Source organism: Dipodomys ordii, unplaced genomic scaffold, assembly GCF_000151885.1.
Source record: "Dipodomys ordii isolate 6190 unplaced genomic scaffold, Dord_2.0 Scaffold2, whole genome shotgun sequence".
NCBI classification, from domain to species: Eukaryota; Metazoa; Chordata; class Mammalia; order Rodentia; family Heteromyidae; genus Dipodomys; species Dipodomys ordii.
The window spans coordinates 31417155-31444026 of NW_012267218.1; the positions used below are offsets into that span (position 1 = coordinate 31417155).

At 43.3% G+C, this 26872-nt stretch overlaps 1 protein-coding gene across 1 annotated transcript in view; it reads right to left on the reverse strand.

Annotated features, from left to right (window-relative positions):
• Positions 1-26872, reverse strand: part of Syne2 (spectrin repeat containing, nuclear envelope 2) — a 282755-nt gene that overhangs the window by 24907 nt on the left and 230976 nt on the right. The window contains exons 85-94 of the mRNA XM_013013810.1: positions 26393-26521; positions 24395-24549; positions 24143-24287; positions 22780-22874; positions 21930-22164; positions 20652-20846; positions 18062-18187; positions 13187-13342; positions 11189-11347; positions 10100-10266 (exon numbers count right to left, since the gene is read on the reverse strand). Coding sequence (XP_012869264.1) covers positions 10100-10266; positions 11189-11347; positions 13187-13342; positions 18062-18187; positions 20652-20846; positions 21930-22164; positions 22780-22874; positions 24143-24287; positions 24395-24549; positions 26393-26521 — 1562 coding nt within the window. The remainder of the gene's footprint in view (positions 1-10099; positions 10267-11188; positions 11348-13186; positions 13343-18061; positions 18188-20651; positions 20847-21929; positions 22165-22779; positions 22875-24142; positions 24288-24394; positions 24550-26392; positions 26522-26872) is intronic.

Here is a 26872-nt window from a genome sequence, read left to right on the forward strand (position 1 = left end):
TAGTTACAGCTTCCCCCAGGAACTCACATATATATGTCAATCCTATCTTTCTGTACTCTGCAAACACTTTATCCCAATTGCCAACTTTCCCCAGGTCAGAAAGTATGTGCCCTTTTGCCCAGGTGACCAACCTCTATGTTAGTTAGGCCTTGTTAGCATTACTCTTAGAAAACATCTTGAGCTATCAGAAAGAAATAAGAAAACCTGTTCAGAAACTGGCCTGTTGGCACAACACTGCATTACATCAACCAACCTCCTAAGCAGTTTGTTTCTGTGGCTTCCTTCTCTGCCCTTACCCATGGTTTCTCCCAGGTGTTCTGAGCTAACATTTCTCACGTGTATATTTCCACAAATAACACTGACCCAGAAAAAAAAAAAAGCAGCAAGGTTTTCTGAGGCAGAACAATAAAAAATTTTAGGTGTAAACATGTAGAGACACTTTTCTATGAAACCAAACAAAGTAGAATCATACTCCTTAGTCATAAAAGAGTTCTTTTTTTTAAACAGGGATTATGCATAGAGATGCAGAATAGAATGAAGGTGAATGAAGTTTCCTTTTGTCTTAGCGTGGGATGGATCAGAACACGAAGTGAGGAACCCCTCTCTCCTTCCAGAACCGACTACCAAGCCCAAACGTATGGTGGAGGCTTTAAATACCCAATGCATAATTCATTTAGAGGAATTCACATTCAAGCATATGGAATTAATTTACCTTTTAGCCCTGTTCTCCTTATGTGGAGTCTGCCATTCAATCAAAGAAATCCTAGCCAGTAAACGTTAAAAAAAAAAATTCCTATTCCAGTGTGGGCAGCATTAATAAAAAATTGCTAAGGAAAACCGGAGATGATTAAAAGTACCTGAATCAGTACTGGAACAAACCTGTGGGCAGCTGTCACCCAACCCTATACCACTGTATCTTTTTAAAGAGCTAAACATCTCCATAGTAAACTCATCGATGATTCCAAGATCTCCACGCTTTGACTAGAGGGCATGAAGGTGAACAGCGCGTTTGGAGCTGACTGCCTCTGGGAAGCATTTTTGTCACCATTTTCTACCCAGCGCAATCAGGTCTCTGCCTTGCTTGTCAGAGGCAGGCTGCAGACCCCACATGCACGCTGACGCCGGCGAGCCCATCGCCCATCCCCCGATGGCTGAGCACACACTCCATAGCCTCCATCTCATCCATGATTTCTATTGTAACCAAAGGGGGGAAAAAAAAACAACCCGAGAGCAAGACACACACAAACCTCAGCGGCTGCCTCGGCCACAGACAGCGCCAAGGACCAAAATGGCACTTACTGTTTATGAGAAAAAATCATTCCTTAGGTTTAAGCGATAGGTCCAAGTTCCCGGCTGCACCAACACCTCCCTCCTGGCCCAGGCGGCCCCGCCCCCTGCCCAGCGTGCCCTCTCCATTCACTGGTTCAGCATCTTGCACAGCAGCTGACGCAGCCCTCCCCAAGGCTCCCAGGCAGAGGGCAATGTCAGGAGGAAAGGAAGACACCTTCTCTGCTCTCTGCAATTTTTAATCTCTAGTTTTCTCCCTTCCAAGACACAAACATCTCCAGCTCCTTACACACACACACACACACACACACACACACACACACACACACACACACACACACACACACACGAGTCTTTGTTCTGGCACAGCAGAATTGCAACACTGAGGGAAGAGTCACACAGTGTTATCTTGGCTCTGAGTTATTTATGAAGTGTTCTAAACCCAGGCAAGAAACATTTAGATTGGGAACATGGGGGAAAAAAAAAGGATTTCTGTTTCCAGTTGGAAAGATATGGTGAAATTGGAAGTCTGAGTCTAGCGGGGTACCCTCCTCCCAAAGATGACATGTCCCTTTGGGGGCTTTTCTGCATTGGCTTCTGAGACCCCCCCTCTGTCCTGATTAGGAAGACCAGAGAATTCTTTTATTCTATTCTATTGCTTGTGGCAGAAAATTCCCATCTTGCAGGACTAATAATGTCTAAGAGTCTGTGAAGGAGGAGAATTGACAATCTCCCTTACTCTTCCTCCTCCCCATTACCATAAGGTGGGAAATTCCTCTTATCCCTAGCCTCAGTTTCCTTGGTGATCCCGAATGTCTGGTTATCAGACTACTGTTTGCTTTGTGTTAGGCTCACTTCTGGCTTCATGATACCAACCTTCCCTTAAAGTCTGATTATTGTTAACATCTCTTTACCTTGAGGAACATTCTAGATCACTGGGATTAAAGTCCAGATCTGGCAACTGTTTTCAAAATGTCACATCTGAGTCAGTTATGCACACATGCTTGGTTACTCCTGGCACCTAGTAAGTATGAAGCATGAACCTGAGCTCAGTCCTCCTCATTGCCTGATCCTGTATCCCATCCCACCAATGATTGCTCTCTTCTTGGGGGAAGCTTCTCTGCAGATGTGTTCTAGAAAAGGAATAATTGAATTGATGGGAAGCAACATGAAACTAAGGGAGGCCTACTTCCTGCTGGCCCTTGATACACTAAAATAATCACTAATAAAAAAATTCCCCAGTTCCAATAGATAGGGCAACCTGCTAGGACCAGAGCAAGGCAACTTTGTGACTAGCAATATTGTTTGGTTTTCCAACATAACCTTGAGAAAATACAGATAAAAGGAGAGTCAAGGAAAGTGTTATCAGTTTAAAAGACAACCAACTAATTCCCTGTCCACTCTTGCAAGGGATGGAAAACAGTCTCAACCCAGAGCCATGGTAACATGGGCTAAGTTTAAATAACATTTTAGCTGGGCGCCAGTGGCTCACACCAGTAATCCTAGCTACTCAGGAGGCTGAGATCTGAGGACTGAGGTTCAAAGCCAGCCCGGGCAGCAAAGTCTGTGAGACTCTTATTTCCAATAAACCACCAGAAAACCGGAAGTGGTGCTGTGGCTCAAGTGGTAGAGTGCTCGCCTTGAGCTGAAGAGCTGAGGGACACCATCCAGACCCAGAGTTCAAACCCCACGATCGACAAAAACAAAAAACAAAACCCATTTTAATTGCTCTTAATTAGAAATTGGGTGGGCTTTTTCACAATGGTGGGAGAAATATCAAAATGATGCTTAGTTTCTTTCCCCTCTCTTTCTGTGGACTTGATATTTCTGAGAACCATCCAGTGTCACCAGGAAGAGACCATGTTTGATGATAGGCTGCCAACTGAGTCTCTTTCTTGGCTTAAGGAAACCAAACAGGTTAAGATGTTACTATTAAAGAGAAATGAAGAGGAAATAAGGATCTTCCTTAGAAAGTACAGATGAGCAAAATTTAAAAAGCAAGAAAATTAACATGACTTACGATGCCCACAGAGAGATTACTCATGCCAACATTCTGAGGGTGACCCTTTTGGGCATTGAAAGCATTGATCAGATCACTCACCCACACTGCTAGAAAATCTAACACCTCCCCCTCCACACCTCCGCACTGTCTCTCGACATGGCCAAGGTTTGCATTAATAAATTGAGAAGGGTTCTGTGAAACAAAATTAGATGGACTCTTTTTTTCTCTTTGGTTGTGGGGCTTGAACTCTGGGCCTGGGCACTGTCCCTTAGTTCTTTAGCTCAAGGTGAGCGCTCTACCACTTGAGCCACAGCGCCACTTCCGGTTTCCTGGTGGTTCATTGGAGATAAGAGTCTCAGGGACTTTCCTGCCCAGATTGGCTTTGAACTGTGATCCTCAAATCTCAGCCTCCTGAGTAGCTAGGATTACAGGTGTGAGCCACCAGTGCTCGGCTTTAGATGGACTTTTGAGGTATTCAACTTGTACTTTCGTGTGTGTGTGTGTGTGTGTGTGCGCGCGCGCACGCACACACACACACACACACACGCACACATGTGCTAGTACTGCAGCTTGAACTCAAGGCTTAGGATCTGTCCTTTAGCCTTTTCTGCTCAAGGCAGGCAACTTACTATTTGAGCCACAAGCACTACTTCCAGTGTTTTGGTGGTTAATTAGAGGTAAGACTTTCACAGACTTTCCTGCTTCTGCTGGCTTCAAACTGTGATCCTCAGAACTTAGCCTCCTGAGTGGTTAAGATTGCAGGCATGAACCACCAGTGGCTGGTAAGTACTGTTCTTTGTGTTATTTGCTTGCTTGTTATATCTTTTATAAAACAGATACAGTTGAAATTACACGGCAGGCCGAATCCTTCTCTGGCTTTGGTCCAACTGGGAAGATGAAATCCAAGCACAGTCTTTCCAGAATTTTCATCTCTCCTGGCAGAAGCACTTTTACCCCACATCTTCTGTCCATCACCCCATATTTTTGTAGCTAATCTGTTCTGAGGTAACCTGGCTCCCTCTAAGAAAAGACTGCACAGCTTAGTAGTTCTGAAAAAATACCTCCAGTCTTTCCTGAATTCAAGTTTGTTTGCTTTTTTTTTGGGGGGGGGGAGTATCACTTTTCTAAGATTTTAGCAAAGAAAATATGAGGAAGAAGAGAAGTAATAATTAATGTTAAGAAAAAGAAGTTTACTCTTCATTTAATCTGCCAAATGTGCATAGTAGTGTATAATAATTAATTTCTTGATATCAATGGGATTGGATTCTAGATAATTCCATCATAGCCCAGGGCCTGGCAATCTGTGTGAAGGTGGCTGGTATTACCAGCCTCATTAAGGTCAGTTCAGGAGCTGTGTATTTCAGGTTCTTTGATTTAAGGGTTCCTTAATACCTTTAGAGAAGAGGGCACTTTGGGGCTACACCTCTGTCTCCCATTGAAGTTGAAGGCAACTGAGGATGGGCAGACTTTGGACTGGCAGCTGGCCTGGGGTTTTATCATCTGGGAGCTCAGTCCTCTCTGCCATCTTGGGGGAGGGAAGGGAGGAGGCAGGGCTGGGCCTTGTAAAGGCTTCACTGTTGGACCGGATTACCTCCCCCTGCAGCTCATGCTACCTCAGTGGTTCTTAGCCTTCAGAGGACTGGCACCCAGGATGACATCTGTGGGTGCTTGCTAGAAATGTATCTTCTTCAGTCTTTAACTCCCATTTCTTGTGTGGGGAATTAGGAAATGATCTCCCTGCCCTTGCTAAAACTTAAAAAAATAAAATAAAAAGATGGGCTGGGAAGGTGGCCAAGTGGTAGAGTGCTTGCCTTTGCATGCATGAGGCCCTGGGTTCGATTCCTCAGCACCACAAAAGCAAAAAGAAAAAAGCCGGAAGTGCTGAGGGACAGCGCCCAGGCCCAGGGTTCAAGCCCCATGACCGGACCCAAAATAAAATAAAATAAAATAAAAAGAGAAAGAAGGAAAGCAAGACAGAAATAAGGATAGAAAGAAAAGAAAAGCTGGGTGCTGGTGGCTCATGCTTGTAATCCTAGCTACTCAGAGCCAGCCTAGGCAGGAAAGTCTGTGAGCCTCTTACTTCCAACTGAAGGAAGTGGAGTAGTGGTTCAAATGGTAGAGTGCTAAGCCCTGAGCAAACCCCCCCCCCAAGCCCCCAAACAAACAAACCTTAGGGACAGCATCCAGGCTCTGAGTTCAAGCCCTAGGAGAAAACAGGGGCAGGGGAAGAAGGATATAGAGAGGGGAAGGAAGGGAAGAGGGAGAGGGGGAAAGAGGGAGAGGGAGAAAAGAAAGGGAGAAAGGGAGAGAGAGGGAGAGAGATATGCATGTTCCTGGCTCTACTTAGACCAGGAGGAACTGAAATTGCATATACTACTGTGTGTGTGTGTGTGTGTGTGTGTGTGTGTGTGTGTCAGCACCAGGGCTTGAATTCAGGGCTTCATGATCTCATCTGGCTTTTTTTTTTTTTTGGTCGGCCGTGGGGCTTGAACTCTGGGCCTGGGCACTGTCCCTCAGCTCTTCAGCTCAAGGCGAGCACTCTACCACTTGAGCTACAGCGCCACTTCCGGTTTTCTGGTGGTTTATTGGAGATAGGAGTCTCACGGTCTCTCCTGCCCGGGCTGGCTTTGAACCGCGATCCTCAGATCTCAGCCTCCTGAGTAGCTAGGATTACAGGCGTGAGCCACCAGCGCCCGGCTCATCTGGCTTTTTTGCTTGTGGCTGGTACTCTACCACTTCATCTAACCCTCCAGCCTGACATTTTGCTGGTTAATTTAAGATGGAGTTGCCCAGACTTTTCTCTCTGGGTTGGCCTTAAAGAGTGATCCTCCAAGTCAGTCTCTTGAGCAGTTGGCTCAGATTATAGATGTGCACCACAAGCAGAGCTGAAAAAACTATTTTTCAAAGTGAAGGTTTTCTAGGAGGCCAAAGGCCCTCTGGAGACTTGGTTGCTTAGCAGTGCAGGAGAGACCTTGAGCACCAGCCCAGCCTACAGCAGTTTCCATTGCTAAGCCATCTACTTTTTCCAAGCTGCACCTCCCCTGTCTGTGAAAACAAGGTTCTGGAGATAAAGTTCAAATCAATAGCCATGCTTCCTCCCCGACCCCTTGGGGAGCCTCTAGCCTGGCCTAGCCAGAAACGCTGTGCAGCCTCACGGTTCCATCAATTAGGCGAAACTTGCTGAAAATAACCTGCAAGAATAGACTTTCTTTTTCTTTTTTTTTCCTCAGTGAAGGAAATCGAGTTTATAATGTGATAGGTTTCTGAACCTTGACGTTAAAGGGCCTGTGGTACAAATCTTTGATGTCATGAGGCCAAGGTACCTTTGTGGGATCTACCGAAAAATTGAACGTTTTTCTCTCCTCTTTCTATCTCTCTCTGTGTCTGTCTGTCTCTTGATAAGATCTTACTATGTAGCTCAGACTGGCCTCAACTTCATGATCCTCCAGCCTCAGCTTCCTCATTCCCAAGTGCTAGGGTTATTCATAGGTGTGTATTATCACCAAGCAACAGGTGGTTTTCCCCTCCTATAAGATGAAGCAGAACAGTATAAGAGAAAAGGCCAAATGGTGTCGAGAGTCCTGTGGTCAAACAAAGTCCTCAGGACACCGTACAGAGAGAGGCTCTTCCACAGCAGCCAGGCTCCTGACCCCGGATCCTCTGGAGGGCAATGCTTTCGCGCAAGGTGCGATGCTAGAGCAGTCAGTGCCAGACATCAGACGAGGAGCCGATTTTACATGAGGATGCCTTACAGCAGGGCCAAGTTCGCTGCTCAACCCACCCCCACACACACCAAGAGCCCTTTATTATCCTAGCCCTCTGCCCTGCCGCTGGCTTTTATAGTACTGTAATAGAAGTTATTCCCTCCCCCACCCCTCAGTGTTGAAAGGATTGAGTTGTCACTGTATTCTATGCATCTCAGTGTTTCACATGTCAATCTAGAAAGGTCTGTGGTGGCAGGATGACACAACACAACTGCCTGACTTGAAAGGCTAAATGGACAAGTTACTTAAATTCAAGCCTCAGGTTTCTGAGCTGCAAAATGGGAATGCGACTGAGTGTGGTGGTGTATGCCCAGAGTCCTAGATGTTTGGAAGACAGAGATGGGAGAATCCCAGGCTTCAGCCAGACCAAATATGTGAAAAAGCGAACGGACTGAAAGTGTGGCTCCAGTGGTAGAGTTTGCCTGGCAAGTGTGAGGCCCTAAATTCAATCCCACAAACAACTAAAACTAAAAAAAAAAACAAAAAACACAAAATCCCAAAAACATGAAGGATAATACCTATTTTTCAGAATTACAATGGAGTTTAAGTAAGGTCATGCATTAAAAAAAGCAAATTGTTCAAAATCCATTTGGCAGCCAATGTATTTGCTGTCATTTCAACTCCCTGTTTTTGCCAATGGCTGTTTCCAAGAAGGCTGATGAAATTTCACCTGCTGTTTTATCTCTTTTTCCACCAAGGAACTTGCTTGAAGGCAGGCAGGCAGCCAATGAGACAAGGGAGAAAGCAATGAGCCTGCTAACTCCAAAGTGCGACACCTTGATTAAAAAGGGACCATCACTCCAATCCCCAGGAGGCATCTGAGCTTAGTCTTGCTTCCAAATGAGGCATTCACTGGTGTGACATCATCATACCCTAGATTACAGCCAAGGTGACTCAGGACAAAGAGATAATGGCGATGACAAAGACACCCTTTGCCCAACACAAATGATCGTATTCTTTTGTACTGATCCATTCTTATGCACTAATTCATTTCTACAAGACTTGGAACCCGTTCCCAGCCCTGGGAGTAAGCCCTGGGGGGTAGGGATGGAGGAGGCAGAGACTCTCTTCCATGACCAAATGTGCTCGATTAACACTGGCTTCTTAGCGTCCATGTGTCATTTATGCCTACAGAGGACAGAAGCCTCTCATGACCCCAGGCCTGGTAGGCAAATTGGGTAGATTTGGAAACTGATGCTTAGAAAGGTTAGATCAACATGCTCAAGTTTCCATGACAAGTAAGAGGGTCAGGAGTGGTTCAAAACTTCTACCTCACTTGGGTTATAATGGTGGGCTTCTATAGGCTTTGTTGACATTTTTGGGACTTGAACTCTGGGCCTGAGCACTGTCCCCGAGCTTTTGTGTTCAAGGCTAGCACTCCTACCACTTGAGTACCAATGTCAATTCCAGTTTTCTAGTGGCTAACTGGAGATAAGAGTCTCATGGACTTTCCTGGCCAGGCTGGCTTTGAACTGTGATCCTCAGATCTCAGCTGCTTGAGTAGCTAGGATTATAGGTGTGAGCCACCAGCACCTAGCTCCCAATGTATCTTTCTAGCTCCACTTTCTAGGCTTCTTTCTTCTCCTTTACTCAGTGGCCTGTATGTTGCTCCACCTCATTAATACCTGCTTGTTCACAACAGTCTCTTTTGCTTTTTCCAGTAACCACCAAGACTCTCGGCCCACAGAGTGTGACAGTTCACACTGTAATTCCAGCACTGAAGAGGTGGTGGCAGGTGGTAATCACTAGTTTGAGGCCAGCTTGGCTTATATAGTGAAACTCTGTCTCAAATCCTTACTTTTCCCACCCGCCTTCAACCAAAGCCCAACCCTGGATTATTCAAGACATTTATTTCATGTATCTGGGATCACAGGCCTCCAGTCAGTCTCTTCCTATTCCCCGTTCTCTACCCCCATCCCCAGGAAGATGTGATAGGAGCTCTCAACCACTTGGCTCTCCAGCAGCTCAGATATCCACTCCCATTAATGTAATTGAGTCCTCCTCCCCTATCTCGAATTCTCATTATAGTTAGCCTGGTGGCTTTGCTGAGTGGGTCACTTACGGTTCCCAGCACACAGTGAGGTACAGAACAAGCATTCTGTTCCCCATCACTCCCCAATTTTTCATGCACCTTCCAGGTTCTCCTGTCTACTTAAAGCACAAGGTTGGGAGAGGGGCCCAAGGATGCTGCTTTCTCTGTCTGCCAAGTTGCAACGGGGAACAGTCAGTTAAGGTCTGTCAGACAGAAACTATTTGATAAAATTGGGCCTCATTATTCTGTGAGAGGAGATAAAATTATTTTTGACTTGTGAGCATAGCTGTGCATAGGTGCATACCTAAGGATACGATACTCAAAAGCTCTTCTCCCTTACAGACGCCCACCAAGGACCTGGCTCTTCCAGTACATGTACACACTCACAGAGGATCCCTGCCTTGAGTGTGTACCAGGCCCCTGGCTGCTCCCCTGCCATGGAAACCTGTGCCCTGACCTCTGACACTTGCCACACAGAGACAGGAATAGTGAGGCATCATTAGGGATGGCAGAATTACTGTACTGATAATAGGTTTCAACAGAGTTAAAATTCTTAAATTCCTAATGAATAGCTCCTGAAGAAGCTCTTTTCCAAAAAGAAGCTCTTTTCCAAGTAAGTTCACAACTCTCATTTAAGCCTAATCTATCTGGACACAGTTGTATGCTTATAGTGCTAGTTATTTTGAAAGCTGAGAAGGGAGGATCCTGAGCTCAGGAGTTGGGAGGCCACCTGGGTGACATAATAAGACTGGGTCTCAAAGAAACATAGAGATAGAGCACTTGCCTACCAGAGGCTCTGGGTTTGATCCTAATCTAATTCATAAGAATGCTTTACTAAGAATCCATTTCCTTTCACGTTGGAAGCAGAATTTCCATGTTTGTTTTTTCATCACCAAACTTGAATCTGTATATTTATAAAACTGCTAGATTACCATTAGAGGAAGAACACGCTCTGTCTGCTCACTCTGTGAAGTAACCTTGGAAAGTAGGAAGCAGTTTTAGGCCATTTCTTACCTCGATCCAATGACATCAAAAAGATGCTGCCAGCGATCGTTGATTTTGCTGAGCTTGTCTTTGATCTCGGAGGCTCGCGTCTTGCTGCTGGCCTGAATCAACTGCTCACCCATTTGCTTCAACTGGGACTTGTTTTCACTGAACAAGTTTATCTCCTCCATGCAGTCCTGGGAGAGGCATCAAAACAAGAAGCTCAATCATTACCCCCAATTTCATTTCATTCTTTTCTTTTTTTTTGGTGCCAGTATGAGAGCTTGGGCTTTGTCCCTTAGCTGCTTCTGTTATGGCTGGCGATCTACCACTTGAGCCATAGTTCCACGTCTATCTCTTTTGCTGGTTAATTGGAGATAAGAGTCTTATGGTCTTTTCTATCTAGACTGGCTTCAATCTGCAATTCTCAGATCTCAGTCTACTAAGTAGCTAGGATTACGGATGTGAGTCATTAGTGCTAACCCCCAAGTTCATTGCTTCTTCAGACACAAACATGCAGGTGCCTCTTAGTTTTTTTTTTAATGGAAAAATTTCTCATACTTGTGAGTTAATACAACTCCACAGAAGAGGCTAATTCAAAATGTGTGACAGTCCTGATTTTCTTAATATGATAGCTCCTTTGATTTCTCTCATGGACCTACTTTGGGAGCCCACAAATGGACAGAATTCAGTCCCAGGGTGACTGTGTGGCATTTTGGTTTAAAAGACCACTCTGGTTACCTGTATTACTGAGCTACATCACACCTGGGGCCTAGTGAGCACCTAAAATCACAAACCGCATTGTGGTTGATCTCTCCACTTTGGCAATACCTAGAGATGCCATCATAGGTCCAGGACACCAAGATGCTTGCTTGCTTCAGGAGACAAAGACCCTCCTCCTGCCAGACTTCCCAACCCAGAGAAAGCAGTTCTCCTCACTGAATGCCCACCTACAAAGGGCTCCCATCTCTCTGGAACCTTCTCTTTTCCCTCAGAAAGATGAAAAGTAGTTCCCAAGTCTCTTCAGCTCTGTTCCAGGAAAAGCCCCTGTAACATTAGATTCTCAGAAGAGAGGAGGGGGTCCTCACTGTACCCACCAGAGCACCCCTGCTGGCTCACCTTCTGTAACTTCTCAATCATTTCTTCAATGCTGATGTCTGCTGTCTGCAGGACCTTGTTTTCCATTTGCACCAGCCATGCACACAGCTCCTTATTTTTTTCATTGAACAGGAGCCATGAATTGAGTCTGTCTTCAATCTCCTGTTTGCGGATAGCCACCTGTGTATGAAGATGCATTTGGCAGCTGAGGCTAGCCAACAAGGAAGGTGCCCTTCCCGCTGGTGAAAGGACTGTGAATTTCATTCATTTTAGTCAGCATCTATAAGGACTTAAATCTGTGCTTTCTTCCTCTTAGAAACCTAGGGCTTAGCATCATCATACCTTTGCCAAAGTAACAACTAGCTGACTGAAGGGACTGACTTCCAACCGTTACACATCTATCACTCCCAGGTTAAAATAAACATCAGAAACAAGAAAAGTTGAAGATATTCAGTACCACACTGATTTCTTCTGTTTTGGGTCCTTTCAATATTCATTTACAATGGCCGACTACCTGCTAATTGAAATCTGACGCAAATCTTTCCCTTTTGAAAATTTGTCAAATTCTCAAACATCTTGTTTAATTTAAAAACTATAATCCAGATCGCAATATAAATCAGACATTTATAATATAATGTACCAGGCAAACTAAAACTGCATACATGTTGAAGTATTTAAACATAGCAAAAATAAAACAAAACTCAAACCAATGCATATCACTCATCAGATCCATGGTAGCTTTTGCATGGAAATCACAGAAATGTCTGTAGCATTCAGACTGACCCCCAAATATCCAATACTTTGGTGTATATAAACAACTCCAGCAAGCAAGCAGACTTCAGCAAAAGATCCTCCAACTCATAGGGTTCAAATGGATTACTTAAATCAATTTGAATGTAAATAATGCAAAGCACCCTTGATAAAGGTACAAAAGGATTTTTAGGTCCTAAAAAATCTTTAAATACTTCGAGTTAAAAGTGGGTCACAGAGGATCATTTTGGTAAAGTTTTAACACTCACTCCATAGATAGGGAAACAAAACACAGTGTCATGTTATGTACAAAACCTTCCCATGTCTTTCAGCATGAGGCAAAAGTACCACCGGCCCAGCCAAATGTGTTTGAAAGGCTTTAAAATGTATCCTTAGAAAAACAAGCTTTTTGTTTCCATCGCTTTTGTTTCCATCCCTCTGCCATCTATTTATCTTAGCTTTAAAAACTCTGGCTTTGCAGGGCCAGACCTTCAGCTTAATCTCACAATGGCAACAATTAGAAACATCTGGGCTCCAGTCTGCTTCTGCCTTAACTTAGAACTTCCCAAGTATTCCAAACACTTTTTGTTTTGTATCCAACTCGAATAAAGCGCTTAGAACACATTTAGACATGAGATGAAGGAATTCATTTTCCTTTGAGTTATGCGTTCTTAAAGATCATTAAGATTACTTGAAGCCTTTAATTCCTCTTGATCTCTTCACAGACATAAACTGTCTAATACTCACCGTGCCTCCATTCTGGGGAACAGTGCGCTGCTGAGAGACCACCCCCGCCAAGTTTGGCAGCTGATCTGATCACTTCTTAAGACTTTAAAAACCCCAACTCTTCTACATAAAAATCCGATTGCATGTGCACGCAGAGTACCCCCCATCTTACAGGCACCCAGTACAACTCCTGCAGTCAGACCCAGAAGGAGCAAGGCTAGAGGCTTCTCCTAACAGGCAGATACCACTCACTTGTCACCATTCACTCAAGCGAGAGTGAGCTGCATGCACCTCCCCTCAGCCCCGCGGTTCTTCTCCAGGCTTAAGGTTATTTTCAGAAAGTCCCTTAACAATGTGCAAACTTGCAGCGAGACAGTGCCGTGGAAACAAAGGAGCTGTTTCTGTTGTGCATGATGCTGACTTCTAAACTTCAGAATCTAAAGGAACAGTGGTGGCCAAGGACCCCACGGAAAAGGGCCTCAGGCTTAACAAAATTAAACTCCTTTCTGCTTTGGCCTTCGGGGCCACAGCTGAGGGACTTACGCGCAGGCAGAGGTCCTCCCATTGTCTGTGCAAATGCTCTATCTGCTCCTTCAGCACCATCACGTCCTCCTCCAGAATGTGCTGGCTCAGGTCAGCCTTCATAGTTTGAAGTTCTTTCAAGTTCAGAGTCCAGTTAGCCAACGACTTCTCTAGTTCCTGCATTTAAACACAAGAAGGAAGGAACAGGGGAGAAAGCCTTTAACTGAAGCTGCAGTTGTTTCCAAACCTGTAGGCTAATCCTTTGATTAGACTCTGGGGGAGGGGATCAGGCTAGGGGAGGGACCTTCGGAATGAGAAACAGGCCTGGCTGGGCCCGAAGGCCTGGTTGGCCAGCTCCACACTACCTTGCGCTCAAAGGAACACTTTTTTCGACCCCCCCCTTCTCATTTCCTCAGGTAGCTCAAATGTTTATGTAACTCGCTCTAATTTAAAAACCATGTAGCCAGCACCCTAATTTAGAGGACTGTGAAATCTAATAATTAGTTGAAGTTTAATAATCGTACACATATTTTTAATATGGAAGAAAACGCAACTTCTCATTAAAAAAAATAGAAACAAAAAACTCCCTGCTGAGTGCTGGTGGCTCCAGCTTATAATCCTAGCTGCTCAGGAGGCTGAGATCTGAGGATCGCTGTTCAAAGACAGCCCAGGCAGGAAAGTCCATGAGATCTTAATCCCCAATTAACCACCAGAAAACCAGAAGTGGTGCTGTGCCTCAAAGTGGTAGAGTATTAGCAAAATAGCTCAGGGATAAGGCCCAGGTCCTAGGGTGAACAAAATAAAACACCCTAAGAAATGCATCGTTTCTACAGTGGTCATCATGTAACATTTTCTCTCCTAAGGGAGTTATTTTTTAGCTAGCTTTCTAAATGAAAGAGTATAATGGAAAAAACACAAATTTCTGATAATTAGTAGAGATTAATCAGCAAAAGATTTCCGTGGGCTACAAAAATTTTTTTTTTTGTTTTATCATGGTGCTGTGTATCAAACTAAGAGTCTCAAGAAAGCTAGACAAACGACCATAAGCCATTCCCTGGGGTTCATTTGTCTTTTAAAAATCTATTTTGTGCTGACCCTGGGTCTTGAACTCAGGGCCTGGGTGCCATCCCAGAGCTTTTTCGTTCAAGGCTAGTGCTCTACCACTTGAGCCACAGCTCTACTCCTGACTTTTTGGTTGTTAAGTGGAGATAAGAGTCACACAGACTTTTCTTTCCTGGGCTGGCTTTGAACTTCAATCTCAGATCTCAGCTTCCTAAGTAGCGAGAATTACAGGTATGAGCCACCAATGCCTGGCTCATTTGTCATTTTAAAAAAAAATAGCTATTATTTTTATTACTAATTATTATTAATAATATTATCACTACAAGCTCATGTCTGTAATCCTAGCTACTCAAAGAGGCTAAAATCTGTGGATTGTGGTTTGAAGCCAGCCTGGGCAGACAAATGAGAGATTTTTATCTTCAATTAACAAGCAAAAAACCTAGACTAAATGTGTGGCTCAAGGCTGCACCAGCCTTGGGTGGAAAAAGCTAAGGGAGTGTGAGACCCTAAGTTCAAGCCCCATACTGGCATGAATAGACACATGTACACTTTTGCGTGTGCACGTGCATACACACACACACACACACACACACACACACACACACACACACACACCTACCCCTTAGGCTCAATCTCCAAGCACACACAAAAAAGATAAAATAAGTACTTTAAAATAGTTTCAAAAGTAATGACCAGTATTGTGGCTTAAGCAGTAGAGTGCTTTCTTCTCACACACCAGGCTCTGAGTTCAATAACCAGGGTTGTAAAAGCCAAGCCAAAATAACAACAAAAGCGTACCAAGAACTATCTCTAACCGAAGATACATCATACTATGTAAAGAAAATGAAACATTACTGACAACACTTAAAAAATAGCTAAACAGAGAACTATGCCACATTTGTGAACTGGCACTCGATTTCAATAAGATACTAATTTGCATCAAGTTACTCTATAAAGTGCATGCAATACTAACAAGTCTTATCAGGACTTTTTGTAGTTTGGAAGGTTGCTTCTCAAAGTGAAGAGCTGGGTGAAGGTGCAGCTCAGTGGTAGAGCACTTGCCTAGCATGCAGCAGACCCTGGGTTTGATCTTTAGCAAAGGCAAAGGGGAGCGATTATGAAGAACAAAGACCAAGGAATGTGGAAGAGCAAGTGCTACACATCACCACTGAAATGAAGACCTGTTATAATAAAGCCTGGTAATCAAGACAGATTGACAGTAAAGCTGAAGAAATGGAATAAGAAAATAGGGTACAGAACTGAGAAACAAGCCTATATGAGAACTTGAGATCCGACTGGACTATTCAATAAACAGACACCAGGATAACTAGTTATCTATCTGAATAATATTCAAAATAGGCATTCAATTAAAGCATTTGTAAACAATTCCTAAGACCAAATAAAGAGGCAAAGGCAGAAAGCAACAAAAGTTTTCAGAGGGAAATACGAGGTTTTTGTTTTTGTTTTCCTGATCCTGGGCTTGAACTCAGGGCCTGGCTGCTGTCCCTGAGCTTTTTGAGCTCAAGACTAGTGCTCTTCCACTTGAGCCATGGCTCCACTTCTGGCATTTTTTGCTTTTTTTTTTTTTTTTTGGTGATTAACTGGAGTGAGTCTCATGGACTTTTCTGGCTGGCTTTGCACTGTGATTCTCAGATCTCAGCCTCCTGAGTAGCTAGAATTACAGGCGTGAGCCACCAGTGCCCAGCTGCCTAAAAGAGTGTATTCTAAGCATGGATATTTATTTCCCAAAGGAAAAGAGAGCACAAATCATATAGGAAAATGCCAATACATTCATCTATATTACAACAACATAGTCTTTTGTTCAGACAGTGACACACACACAAAAGTAGAAAAACAAGCTTTCCTATGGCTGAAGACATTTACAAAGCATGTATTCAATAGAGCAGTATTTCAATCAAGAAGATGACAAATAAGGTCAACACAAAATTGAATAAAAAGTATGAACAGGCAATTCACAAAAGGGTAGTTATGACAGGGCGATATGAAAAATACTCAATCAGAAACTGTAAAGAGATGCCACACCTGTCAGACTAGCAAAAGTTAAAAAAATACCCCACAATACCAAGTGACTGAAGAAGGGACAAACTGCATTCATATACCTGCTGTAAGCAGTGGGAAGGAAGGAGCGGGCTGGCTTTGAACCGCGATCCTCAGATCTCAGCCTCCTGAGCAGCTAGGATTACAGGCGTGAGCCACCAGTGCTTCACTTTTTTAGTTAGCACATTAGAAAATTTTGCAAGAAAGAAAAAAAGATGTAGGAAGCCTTAAGAACCCTCATTCCTAATGCTTTTCCTTTTTTTCCTTTGTTTTGGCTGCCTTTGAACTCACCATCTCTCTGCCTCAGCCCACTGACTGTTGGGTTTATCGGCATTAAATACCATTTACTTTTTTCATTTGATCTCTAAAATCACTTAAGAGAGAAAAACAAAAACAAAACAACCCGGGGCTGGGAAGGTGGCTCAGTGGTAGAGCGCTTGCCTTGTAATGCATGAGGCCCTGGGTTCAATTCCTCAGCACCACATAAGAAAAAAGCCGGAAGTGGCACTGTGGCTCAAGTGGTAGAGCGCTAGCCTTGAGCTGAAGAGCTGAGGGACAGGGCCCAGGCCCAGAGTTCAGGCCCCACGACCGGACCCCAAAAAAAAGACAAAAAAACAAAAAAAAAAAACAACCCCAAAACACAAACAAAAAACCACAACTTAACAGGTCCTCAGTGTCTTATGGCGATAGGATGGAACCTGGCCCTGCATAGACTAGTTAAGCACTCTACCACTTGAACCATGGTGTTGTGTTGTTTTTTTGTTTTTGTTTTTGGTGACCGTCCTTAGGCTTGAATTCAGGGCCTGGACACTGTCCCTGAGCTTTTGTGCTCAAGGATAGAGCTCTACCACTTGAGCCACAGATCTACTTTTGGCTTCTTTGGTGCTTAATTGGAGATGAGTCTCAAGGACTTTCCTGTCCAGTCTGGCTTTGAACAATGACCCTCAGATCTTGGCCTCCAGAGTAACTAGGATTGCAGCCATGAGCTACTAGCAAAGGGGCTCCTCTCCATGTCTTTTGAACATGAAATTTTCAGAAAAGAAAGATGCAGAACTTCTTGATGTGGAAATTTTACAGTCATATTTCTATCCATAAGTTGGCTTTGCCTTCTGCAAAGTAGTGTGCTATCAATTAGGCAGAACAAATTTGCAAAGTTTTATAAAAATGTACTCAAGCAAAAAAAACTAACCTACTGATTTAAAAAAAATCTGTAGTCATTCTTTACTCTTATTTCAAAGATAAGGTTATTTGTTACGAATAAATCTTAGACATAGCCTCTAAAATTTCAAGTCATATTGTATTACAGAAGAGAAACAGAAAGAAGACATAAAGGAGAAAACTTCTAACATCCTAAGAAGGGTATTTCTTCAAGTCTTTTTTTTTTTTTTTTTTTTTGGGTGAGTCGTGGGGCCTAAACTCTGGGCCTGGGCGCTGTCCCTCAGCTCTTCAGCTCAAGGCTAGCACTCCACCACTTGAGCCACAGCACCACTTCTGGCTTTTTCTGTTTATGTGGTGCTGGGTAATCAAACACAGGGCCTCATATATGCAAGGCAAACACTCTACCACTGAGCCACCTTCCCAGCCCCTCTTCAAGTCTTTTTTTATCTTCACATAAGGATTGTAAAAAGTATCAAGCTAAAGCTAGAAGACACCTGCATATGATGTTAGAAGATAGGATAAAAACCTTCCAAGTGAACAGAGACAGGCAAGCAAACTCTTGAAGTGTCCAGAAAAGAGCTGAGTGAGTATCTTGACCAAGGGTTCAGACTCCAGTACCTTCATCAGCTCCTTTTCTTTGTGCAGGTCCTCATGTAGCTCAGGGAGAGGGTCTTTGCTTTGTGCTTTTAAAAGCCGCAGCCTGCTTTTCAGTTCCTTGATTTTCTTTTCACACTGGTCCCAGGTCTATTTGAAAACAGGATTAAAATGGATAAGTTCATAGATCTTAAGAACGAACAGCAGTAATAGAATTGCTCATTTAATCCACAGAGTGTTCCTTTGAAGCATGATTTTGTAAATCACCCAGAAAACCTGTTTCCTTGTCTCCTGCAGCTGATCTGAAAGGGCTGTCAGCTTGCCCTGTGGCTCATTTGAGGCTCTGGGTTAGATTGTTTGGAACTAGTTATTTCTCCTTCCTTGTATCTATCTAGTCTTATTTCTTGTTTAATTTTGGAGAACCTCATATTTGAACTGCTAACTAAGGATTAGTTTCTACTACTTGTGATCTTAGCATATGATTTAACAAAAAGCTTTCAGCTACTTTTCTTCATCTTTTCTGATGTCATCCCTCCCTGACTCTTGTCTCCATCTGTGTGTGTGTGTGTGTGTGTGTGCGCGTGCGTGCGTGTGTGTGTGTGTGTGTGTGTCTCCCTCCTAGGGCTTGAGCTTTTTTTGCTCAAGGCTAATGCTCTACCACTTGAGCCACCACACTCTGATTCTAGATTTTTGGGGTTTTTTTTTTTTGGTAGTTTATTGGAGATAAGTTAGTATCACTGACTTTCCTGCCTGGGCAAATTTTGAACCAGAATCCTCAGATCTCAGTTTCTTGAGTAGATGACAGGTGTGAACCGAAGGCACCCAGCTCTCTCTACTTTTTTGCATCAATTACTTGTACAAGGGGGTTTCGTTTTGACATGTCCATACAGGCACACAATAAGCCTTGGTCAGACTCTCTCCCTGAATCACATTATTTCATTCTCTTTGCCTTCTCAAACTAATCTCAACCATTTTCACATGTGAACAGAAAGTATTCTGACCCCATTCCCCCTGCTCTTCTCTTCCTGATGCCTGGCTGGGTTAACCTCTTCAGATCCAACTTCTCCCTTCACCATTACTCTCACCTGCCACCTTTTGCTTCAGGTACTGTGTGGTCTGCCAAGCTTTCTCAAACAATATTAATAAATTGTAATCATAACAACCATAGGACATAGCAGGGAAATACTGTCACATTTAAAAATGAGAAAACAGGCTCAGAGAATACTGGCTCTTGATTTGGAAAAAACATCACTGACTAAAGCTTGGTTATCTACTTCGGGGATATACAGCAGATAGGGAGGAAAGTGGACAATTTTCAGTAGCTCAGACAAAAACAGAATGTAAAACAGATAGCTTACTGAGCACCAGTGGTTCACACCTGTAATTCTAGCTTCTCAGGAAGCTGTGATTTGAGGATCATGCTTTGAAGCTTGCCTGGGAGGAAAATACATGAGACTCTTACCTCCAATTAAGCATGGAAAAGCCAAAGTAGAGCTGTGCCTCAGTGGTAGAGGGCTAGCCTTGAGCAAAAGAAGTTCAGGAAGAACACCCAAGCCTTGAATTCAAGCCCCACAATCGGCACCAAAAAAAAAGTTAATATTCAGAAGAGAGAAAGAAAAGCAGAACTCAAAAAGAACATTATAATGTTATATCACTATAGTTTAGAGTCCTTGAGATGCAAAGCAAAATAATGACTTTTCTACTAATGACTTAGAATAAAACATTTTCCTTCTTAAATAAACAGTCCCAAATTATCTAGGATGTTCACTGTGTAGAAAAGTACATTCTCTGATGATGGCAGACAACTTTAGTATCACTGTACTTATTTTTATGTATTATACCCCAGGACTGTAGAACACATGTAGAATGTACTCATAAAAGTACATCTTAGCCAGGCACTGGTGGCTCCTGCCTGTAACCCTAGCAACTCAGGAGGCTGAGATCTGAGGATGTGGTTCAAAGTTAGGTTGGGCAGGAAAGTCCATGAGACCTAATCTCCAATTAACCACCAGAAATCTGGAAGTGGTGCTATGGCTCAAGGTGGTAGAACACTAGCCTTGAACAAAAGAGCTCAGGGATAGCACACAGGTCCTGAGTTCAAGCCCCACGACTGATGGGGGGGGGAGGGGTACATCTTAATAAGCCAGGCACCAATGGCCCAAGCCATTGGTATTAGCTACTCAGAAGGCTGGGATCTGAGGATCATGGTTTGAAGCTATGGGGAAAGTCTGTGAGACTCCTATATCCAGTTAACCAGTTAAAAAAAAAAAAAGCCCTCGAAGTAGAGCTCTCAAGTGGTAGAGCACTAAACTTCAGAAAAAGAAGCTCAGGGATAGAGCCCAGACCTTGAGTTCAAGTCCCAGGACTGGCACACATGCATACAAAAAAAGTATATCGTGATAGTACTTCAAGTACTTATATACTCAACACTGAGCTTTTTCCATGCTGTATTCTTATTAAGTGACTGGCACAACTCAAAGATTAGTAGGACTTAACCTTCACTGGAACACTGCCAATATTAGATTTTCTAAAATCTCTGCCGTTTTCACATAGCAAACAAAACCACTTGCACTGTATGTGGATATCAGGAACAGAAAAGTAAGTGAAGGGTCACCTCTACAATGCTCTGGAACCACTTGGTCATCTCGCCTAGCTGCAGCTCTGTGTCCTTCCAGGTGTCCTGAAGCTGAGTGAGCATCTCATCAATTGATGCCTGAGCACCCAGGGCAGGCATGGACCGTAACTTCTCCCCAGCTTCCAAGGCTAGCACATAGGTGGTTCTCCAGCGCTGCAAATGGATCTCTTTATTCTACACAGACAAAAAAAAGTGATGAGGCCGGGCGCTGGTGGCTCACGCCTGTAATCCTAGCTACTCAGGAGGCTGAGATCTGAGGATCGCGGTTCAAAGCCAGCCCGGGCAGGAGAGACCGTGAGACTCCTATCTCCAATAAACCACCAGAAAACTGGAAGTGGCGCTGTAGCTCAAGTGGTAGAGTGCTCGCCTTGAGCTGAAGAGCTGAGGGACAGCGCCCAGGCCCAGAGTTCAAGCCCCACGACCAAAAAAAAAAAAAAAAAAAAAAAAAAAAAAGTGATGAGGTTGAGCCTCTGATTTGATAAAAATATGTGTTAGTATGTATTTCCTTCTGAACTTCTGGTGTTTAATTAGACATAAATTAGAAAAATGTGGTCAGAATGTACACATGGACACCCATTCACATCAACAGCTAAAGTTTGGGCTGGGAAGGTGGCTCAGTGGTAGAGCGCTTGCCTTGCATGCATGAGGTCCTGGGTTCAATTCTTCAGCACCACATAAGCAAAAAGAAACAAGCCGGAAGTGGTGCTGTGGCTCAAGTGGTAGAGCGCTAGCCTTGAGCTGAGGAGCTGAGGGACAGCGCCCAGGCCCAGAGTTCAGGCCCCATGACTGGACCCCCCCCCCAAAAAAAAGCTAAAGTTTTACTTTGAGGAGACAGCATATTCCCAAATAAAGTATTCTTTTATCTCCAGTTAACCACCAAACAGTCAAAAGTAGAGCTGTGGCTCAAGTGGTAGAGTGCTAGCCTTGACCAAAAAAGCTCAGGCCCTGAGTTCAAGCTCTAGTACAAGCACAAAAAGCCAGTGCATTAAGAGTTTGGGTGACAAGACACTGTTACTCCAAAAGTCTTCCATTCGACCCACCCATCTTCACTGTAAACTTTCTTGCATTGCCCACGAGGTTTGCTCTTTCTAGATGAATGGTGAGATGGAGTTTCCTCACCTTTCATCTAGGCTGTGGGGGGTGGTGTCTGCCATAGGCTGGTTTTGCTATGCACAGAGCACACAAGAGCCATGAGTGAAGGAACATTGGATTCGTGAAGCCCACCCATGGCTCTCCTGCTGCAAGTGCCTGCACTACCTTCAGCTCACAGATCAGACGTCTGCTCTGGTAGAGGCTGTAACCATCCTGGCTCTTCACAGCAGAGAGCAGGTGGCTGGTATTGGAGAGGAAGCGCAGCAAGTCCTCCATGGAGCTGGTGAAGTATTGCCACTGTCTCACCAGCCTGTCGATATCCTGCTTCCTCTGCCGAACGCCATGCACAGCACTCTGCCACTGGTCTCTCAGCTTAGAGAATTCTGAAACAAATTCTGGTCTGGGGAAGAAAATGGATGGCTAGAGATTCTTGACATGAGCATGCAGGAAAATATAATTAGCAGCCAGTAACAGAAGCACACTCACAATGTGTGTGCATAATTTACATGGGATAAACAGCGTCTTAAAATCTGGACCCTAATTCACTTAAACATCAGGGGCAGTGTGCAGTAGTTAAAGGTGTTTCTTATCAAGCATTGCAGCCTCTTCCTTTGTTTACCCTTCACATCCTTTCCCAGCCTCCCCCTGCCCCCCCCAACAACTACCATTTCTTAACACTGAGCTACTGTATCAAATATTATACCAAATATCTCATGGAAATGAAGAAAATGGATCAATGGGCCAGGGTTGGTGGCTCACACTCATAATTCTAGCTACTCAGGAGGTAGAGATCTGGAGGATTGAAGTCTAAACCCAGCCAGAGCAAAAAGTTTGTAAGACCCCCATTTTAACCAATAAAAAGCTGAATGTGGTGGCTTGAGCCTCTGCCTTGATTTGATGACCTTACATTATACCCATATATTGAAATACCACCCCATCCCCCACACATAGGTACCCAAATCAGAAAGCCTGGGCCCAGCCACTGTACTGGCCCTGTAAGTCCCAGACAGCTTACCTCTTCTCTAGTTCTCTAGTGTCCAGGAGTTGTAAGGATTGAGTGACGTAAGAATCAGAAATTATCTGGTTTATAGAAACCTCAGCTTCTAACATCTATAGGATCCAAAATATAAAATATCAGCAAATACAGCACATTTATTGGTATAGAACTTGTACTTCCTATTAAAATTTAAGTTCTCAAAGGATAGGAGAAACAATGAATTTTCAAATTATTTGAACTCAACTAAAAACATGCTCAACTATCATATCAATTATCAAGTAGAAATATAATACTAAAAGCAAATAGGTCTAATAACTATGCCTAAATGCCTAATCCTGCATGTTACTGAGATGCAGAATAACCACTAAAAATGTCTTATTTATTTATTACCAGTCCTGGGGCTTGAACACAGGCCCCAGGTACTGTCCATCTCTCAGCTTCTTTTGCTCAAGGCTAGTACTCTACCACTTGAGCCATACTGCCCCTTCTGGCTTTTGCTGTTTATGTGGTACTGAGGAAACAAACCCAGGGCTTCATGCATGTGAGGGAAGCACTCTACCACTAAGCCACATTCCCAGCCCTAGAAATGTTCTGTTTTAATTTAACCTTTAAAATTATCTTCAAGCAGTTATGCAAAGGGGTTTTACTTCAACATGTCAATTTATGAGTACAATGCATTTGATCAATGCCATTCCTTATCTATCTAGAAGTGTTTTAAATATCTAGCAGTACAAGAATGGGAAACTCTTCTTGATACTATTAATGCTGCACTATAATTATCCCAGGTGCTTCACTGTATAGTAAAGTAGGCAGGGAAAATGCACTGATGATTCTGAGCCCTTGGTAGATTGGCACGATGTCTGCATTCTGTGGAAGCAAAGTTGTTCTAGAAGCTTCCAGGTGCTGCAGGATACCCGAGCATGCTACCTGTCATTCATAAAACATAGCAGAATAACATGTTGAAATTTTTGAAATGTGCAAGAATTTTACAAATCAATGGACAACTGAATTTGCTTAAAGAGACACATTCAGTGAAGCAGCTCTGCACTACACAGTGAATTTCAGGACAGCTTGGTGTACAGAGTGACACCCTTTCTCAAAAAATACCAAACCCAAAAACACAAAAAGAAGAGAAATGGAAGCCAGGCTCGGGTGGCTCACCTCTGTAATCCTAGCTACACAGGAAGCTGAGATCTGAGGATCGAGTTTGAAATCAGCCTGGGCAGGAAAGTCCATGAGAATCTTATCTCCAATTAACCACCAAAAAATAAAGGTGTCATAGAGAGCCTTGAACAAAAAAGCTAAGGGACAGGGCCCAGGTTCTGAGTTCAAGCCCTAGTCAAAGATATAAAAAGATGGCTTTTGGAGAGCACAGGCTTACTGCAAATGCTTTCTGCTGTTCTAGGAGAGCCGGGAGACTCTGGGCAGTATCCGCTTTAAGCATCTCTTCTGTCTTCTCCAACAGCTCAACCCACTTCTCACAGCAATGAAGAAACCTTTCATTCAGTGCATTTTCCTGAAGTTCACTAGAAAGGTTTAAAACAAAGCAGAGTCACAGAACAATGACATTCTTGAACTCCAAGTTGTTAATTTTACCTCCATAGAAATGACAGTAGGGAATCAGTGTGCTGACCTGCAGTGGTCCAGTGCCGTGGCTGTGGCCCGGGTCCACTGCCGGTTCACTGTCTGCAGTGTCTTTATGGCAACATCACTGAGTGGGAGCTTGAGGCTCTCTTCGTTCAAGCGTTCAATGGCTGGTGACTGGGCTGTCAGTGCCAACACAGGATTCTAGAAAATAATTAAGCAGGTCCAGATTTTTAGATGTCAACAATTTATACCTAGACGACAAAATGGCTTCCTTATCTCAAAGATGAGACAAATCAGGACCTGAGCTAAATATAAGGCCCACTCAGTGCTATGGTCTATTCTGGAATACCAACCTGTACAGGTGGTCAGATTGAAAACAACCCAGGAAGTAGGAAAGCACACCAGATTTTGTCTTTTGACAAAATGCACCCCCCCCCCCGCAAAAAAAAAACAAAAAAAAAAAACATTTCTGAGGCAGAAACAAAGTGATTCATACATGCAATCCAAGGACTGGGAAGTGGAGAAAGGACGATCATGGTTCAAGGGTAGACTTGGCAAAAGTTACAAGGACTATTTCAAAGCTAGACATTGTAGCACATGCCTGTAATCTCAGTTCTGTAAGAAACTGAGGAAAGAGGATCATGGTCCAAGGCTGGCCCCGGGCAAAAATATAAAATGTTGCCTGAAAAATAAGTCAAAAATTGCTGAGGGGCAGGGCTCAAGTGTTCTATGACAAAACATGAGTATTCCACTCATATTTTGATAGAATATGAAATCAGAAGAAAGTAAAAATGATCAAATTTTCACTTGAAAAAGACATTTCAGGACAACCTCTAGGTCAACTCTGTTAAACAAAGCTCTTTCTCAGTATCCACATTCTCACTAGGACTGTGCTGTAATATTCTAGTTTATAGAGTCAGCAAACATGTTCTATAAAAGCCAAATCATCAATATTTTAGGCTTTTGTGGGCAATGTGGTCTCCATAGCAACTACTCAACTCTGCCTTGCAGCATGACTCTTGTAGTTGATGTGTAAATGCAGGGACATGGCTAGGTTCAAATAAAACTTTACAAACTCTCAAGTATATATGTATGTATACGTGTGTATATACACACATATGTTGGATATTATTTTCTGATTCCTGATCTAAGCTTATAAACATCAATCCTTCAAGATTCAGAAAGCTCCGATTATTTCATTCACTTATATTAACTACAGAAAACTTACTAAGGTAATTTGTTTGTTTTTTGTGTTTTTTTTACTGGTCCTCGGCACTGTCCCTGAATGTCTGTGTGCAAGGCTAGTGTTCTACCACTTGAACCATAGCTCCACTTCTGGCCTTTTCTGTTTATGTGGTACTGAGGAATTGAACCCAGGACTTCATGAATGCTAGGCAAGCACTTTACCACTAAGCACATTTCCAGCTTGCTAAGGTAATTTAAAAAAACCAAGTACTCATTTGTAAGAGTATTTTATTTATTTACTTTTTCAGTTTTGGGGCTTGAATTCAGGACCTGGGCACACTGTCCCTGAGCCTTTTTGCTCAAGGCTAGTGCTCTACCACTTTGAGCCACAGCACCACTTGCTTTTTCTGGTAGTTAATTGGAGACAGGAAGAGTCACACAGCCATCCTGCCTGGGCTGGCTCTGAACCACAATCCTCAAATCTCCTAAGTAGCTAGAGTTTCAGGTATGAGCCACATGTGCCTGGCTCTTATAAATATTTTATATCTGATCAACTCAACAGAAAAATTAAACTAATCACAAAAGCCAATCCCTACATTTTTCTGGTTCACTGAAGCTAATCTGTAAAGGTCCTGAAGATAAAAAAAATATCTAGGAAAAGTTACTATGACATTTACGAAAACAGATACCTACCATTGTTCTACTTTCCCAGACCTTAGTGTAGGAATGAAAGGCAAATAAATAGCTGTGCTCAACAGTTAAACAGGCTGCAAACACCTTCTAGAATGCAGCAGTAATTAGCTTAATTTTAATCTTATGGTGAGCTGAAGCCCTTATGAAAAACAAACACTGTCAATACCAGAAATGAGTCAGGATTGTCTTCTTTTTCTTGATGGTAAAGTTGATCCAAATTCTCTTCCTCATGTGTAATAAGATTTTTTAAAGATCCCAGCCGGTCCTCAAAATCCTTAAACTGCGAGAGAATCATCTAGAAAAAGAGACATTTTCATTAGAGAAAATTTTCATGAACAAATATTAAGCATATAGCCTTAGGGGCTGATGAAACTTCATGGTTGTTTTCAACCACAGAAGCTCTTTCCTCTCTTAAAACAACAACAAAAACCCAGAGATGACTACTCGGAAGTCCCTTGGTTTTTTGGGTTTTTTTTTGGGTCCGGTCGTGGGGCCTGAACTCTGGGCCTGGGCACTGTCCCTCAGCTCTTCAGCTCAAGGCTAGCGCTCTACCACTTGAACCACGGCGCCACTTCCAGCTTTTTTCTTTTTGCTTATGTGGTGCTGAGGAATCAAACCCAGGGCCTCAGGCATGCAAGGCAAGCGC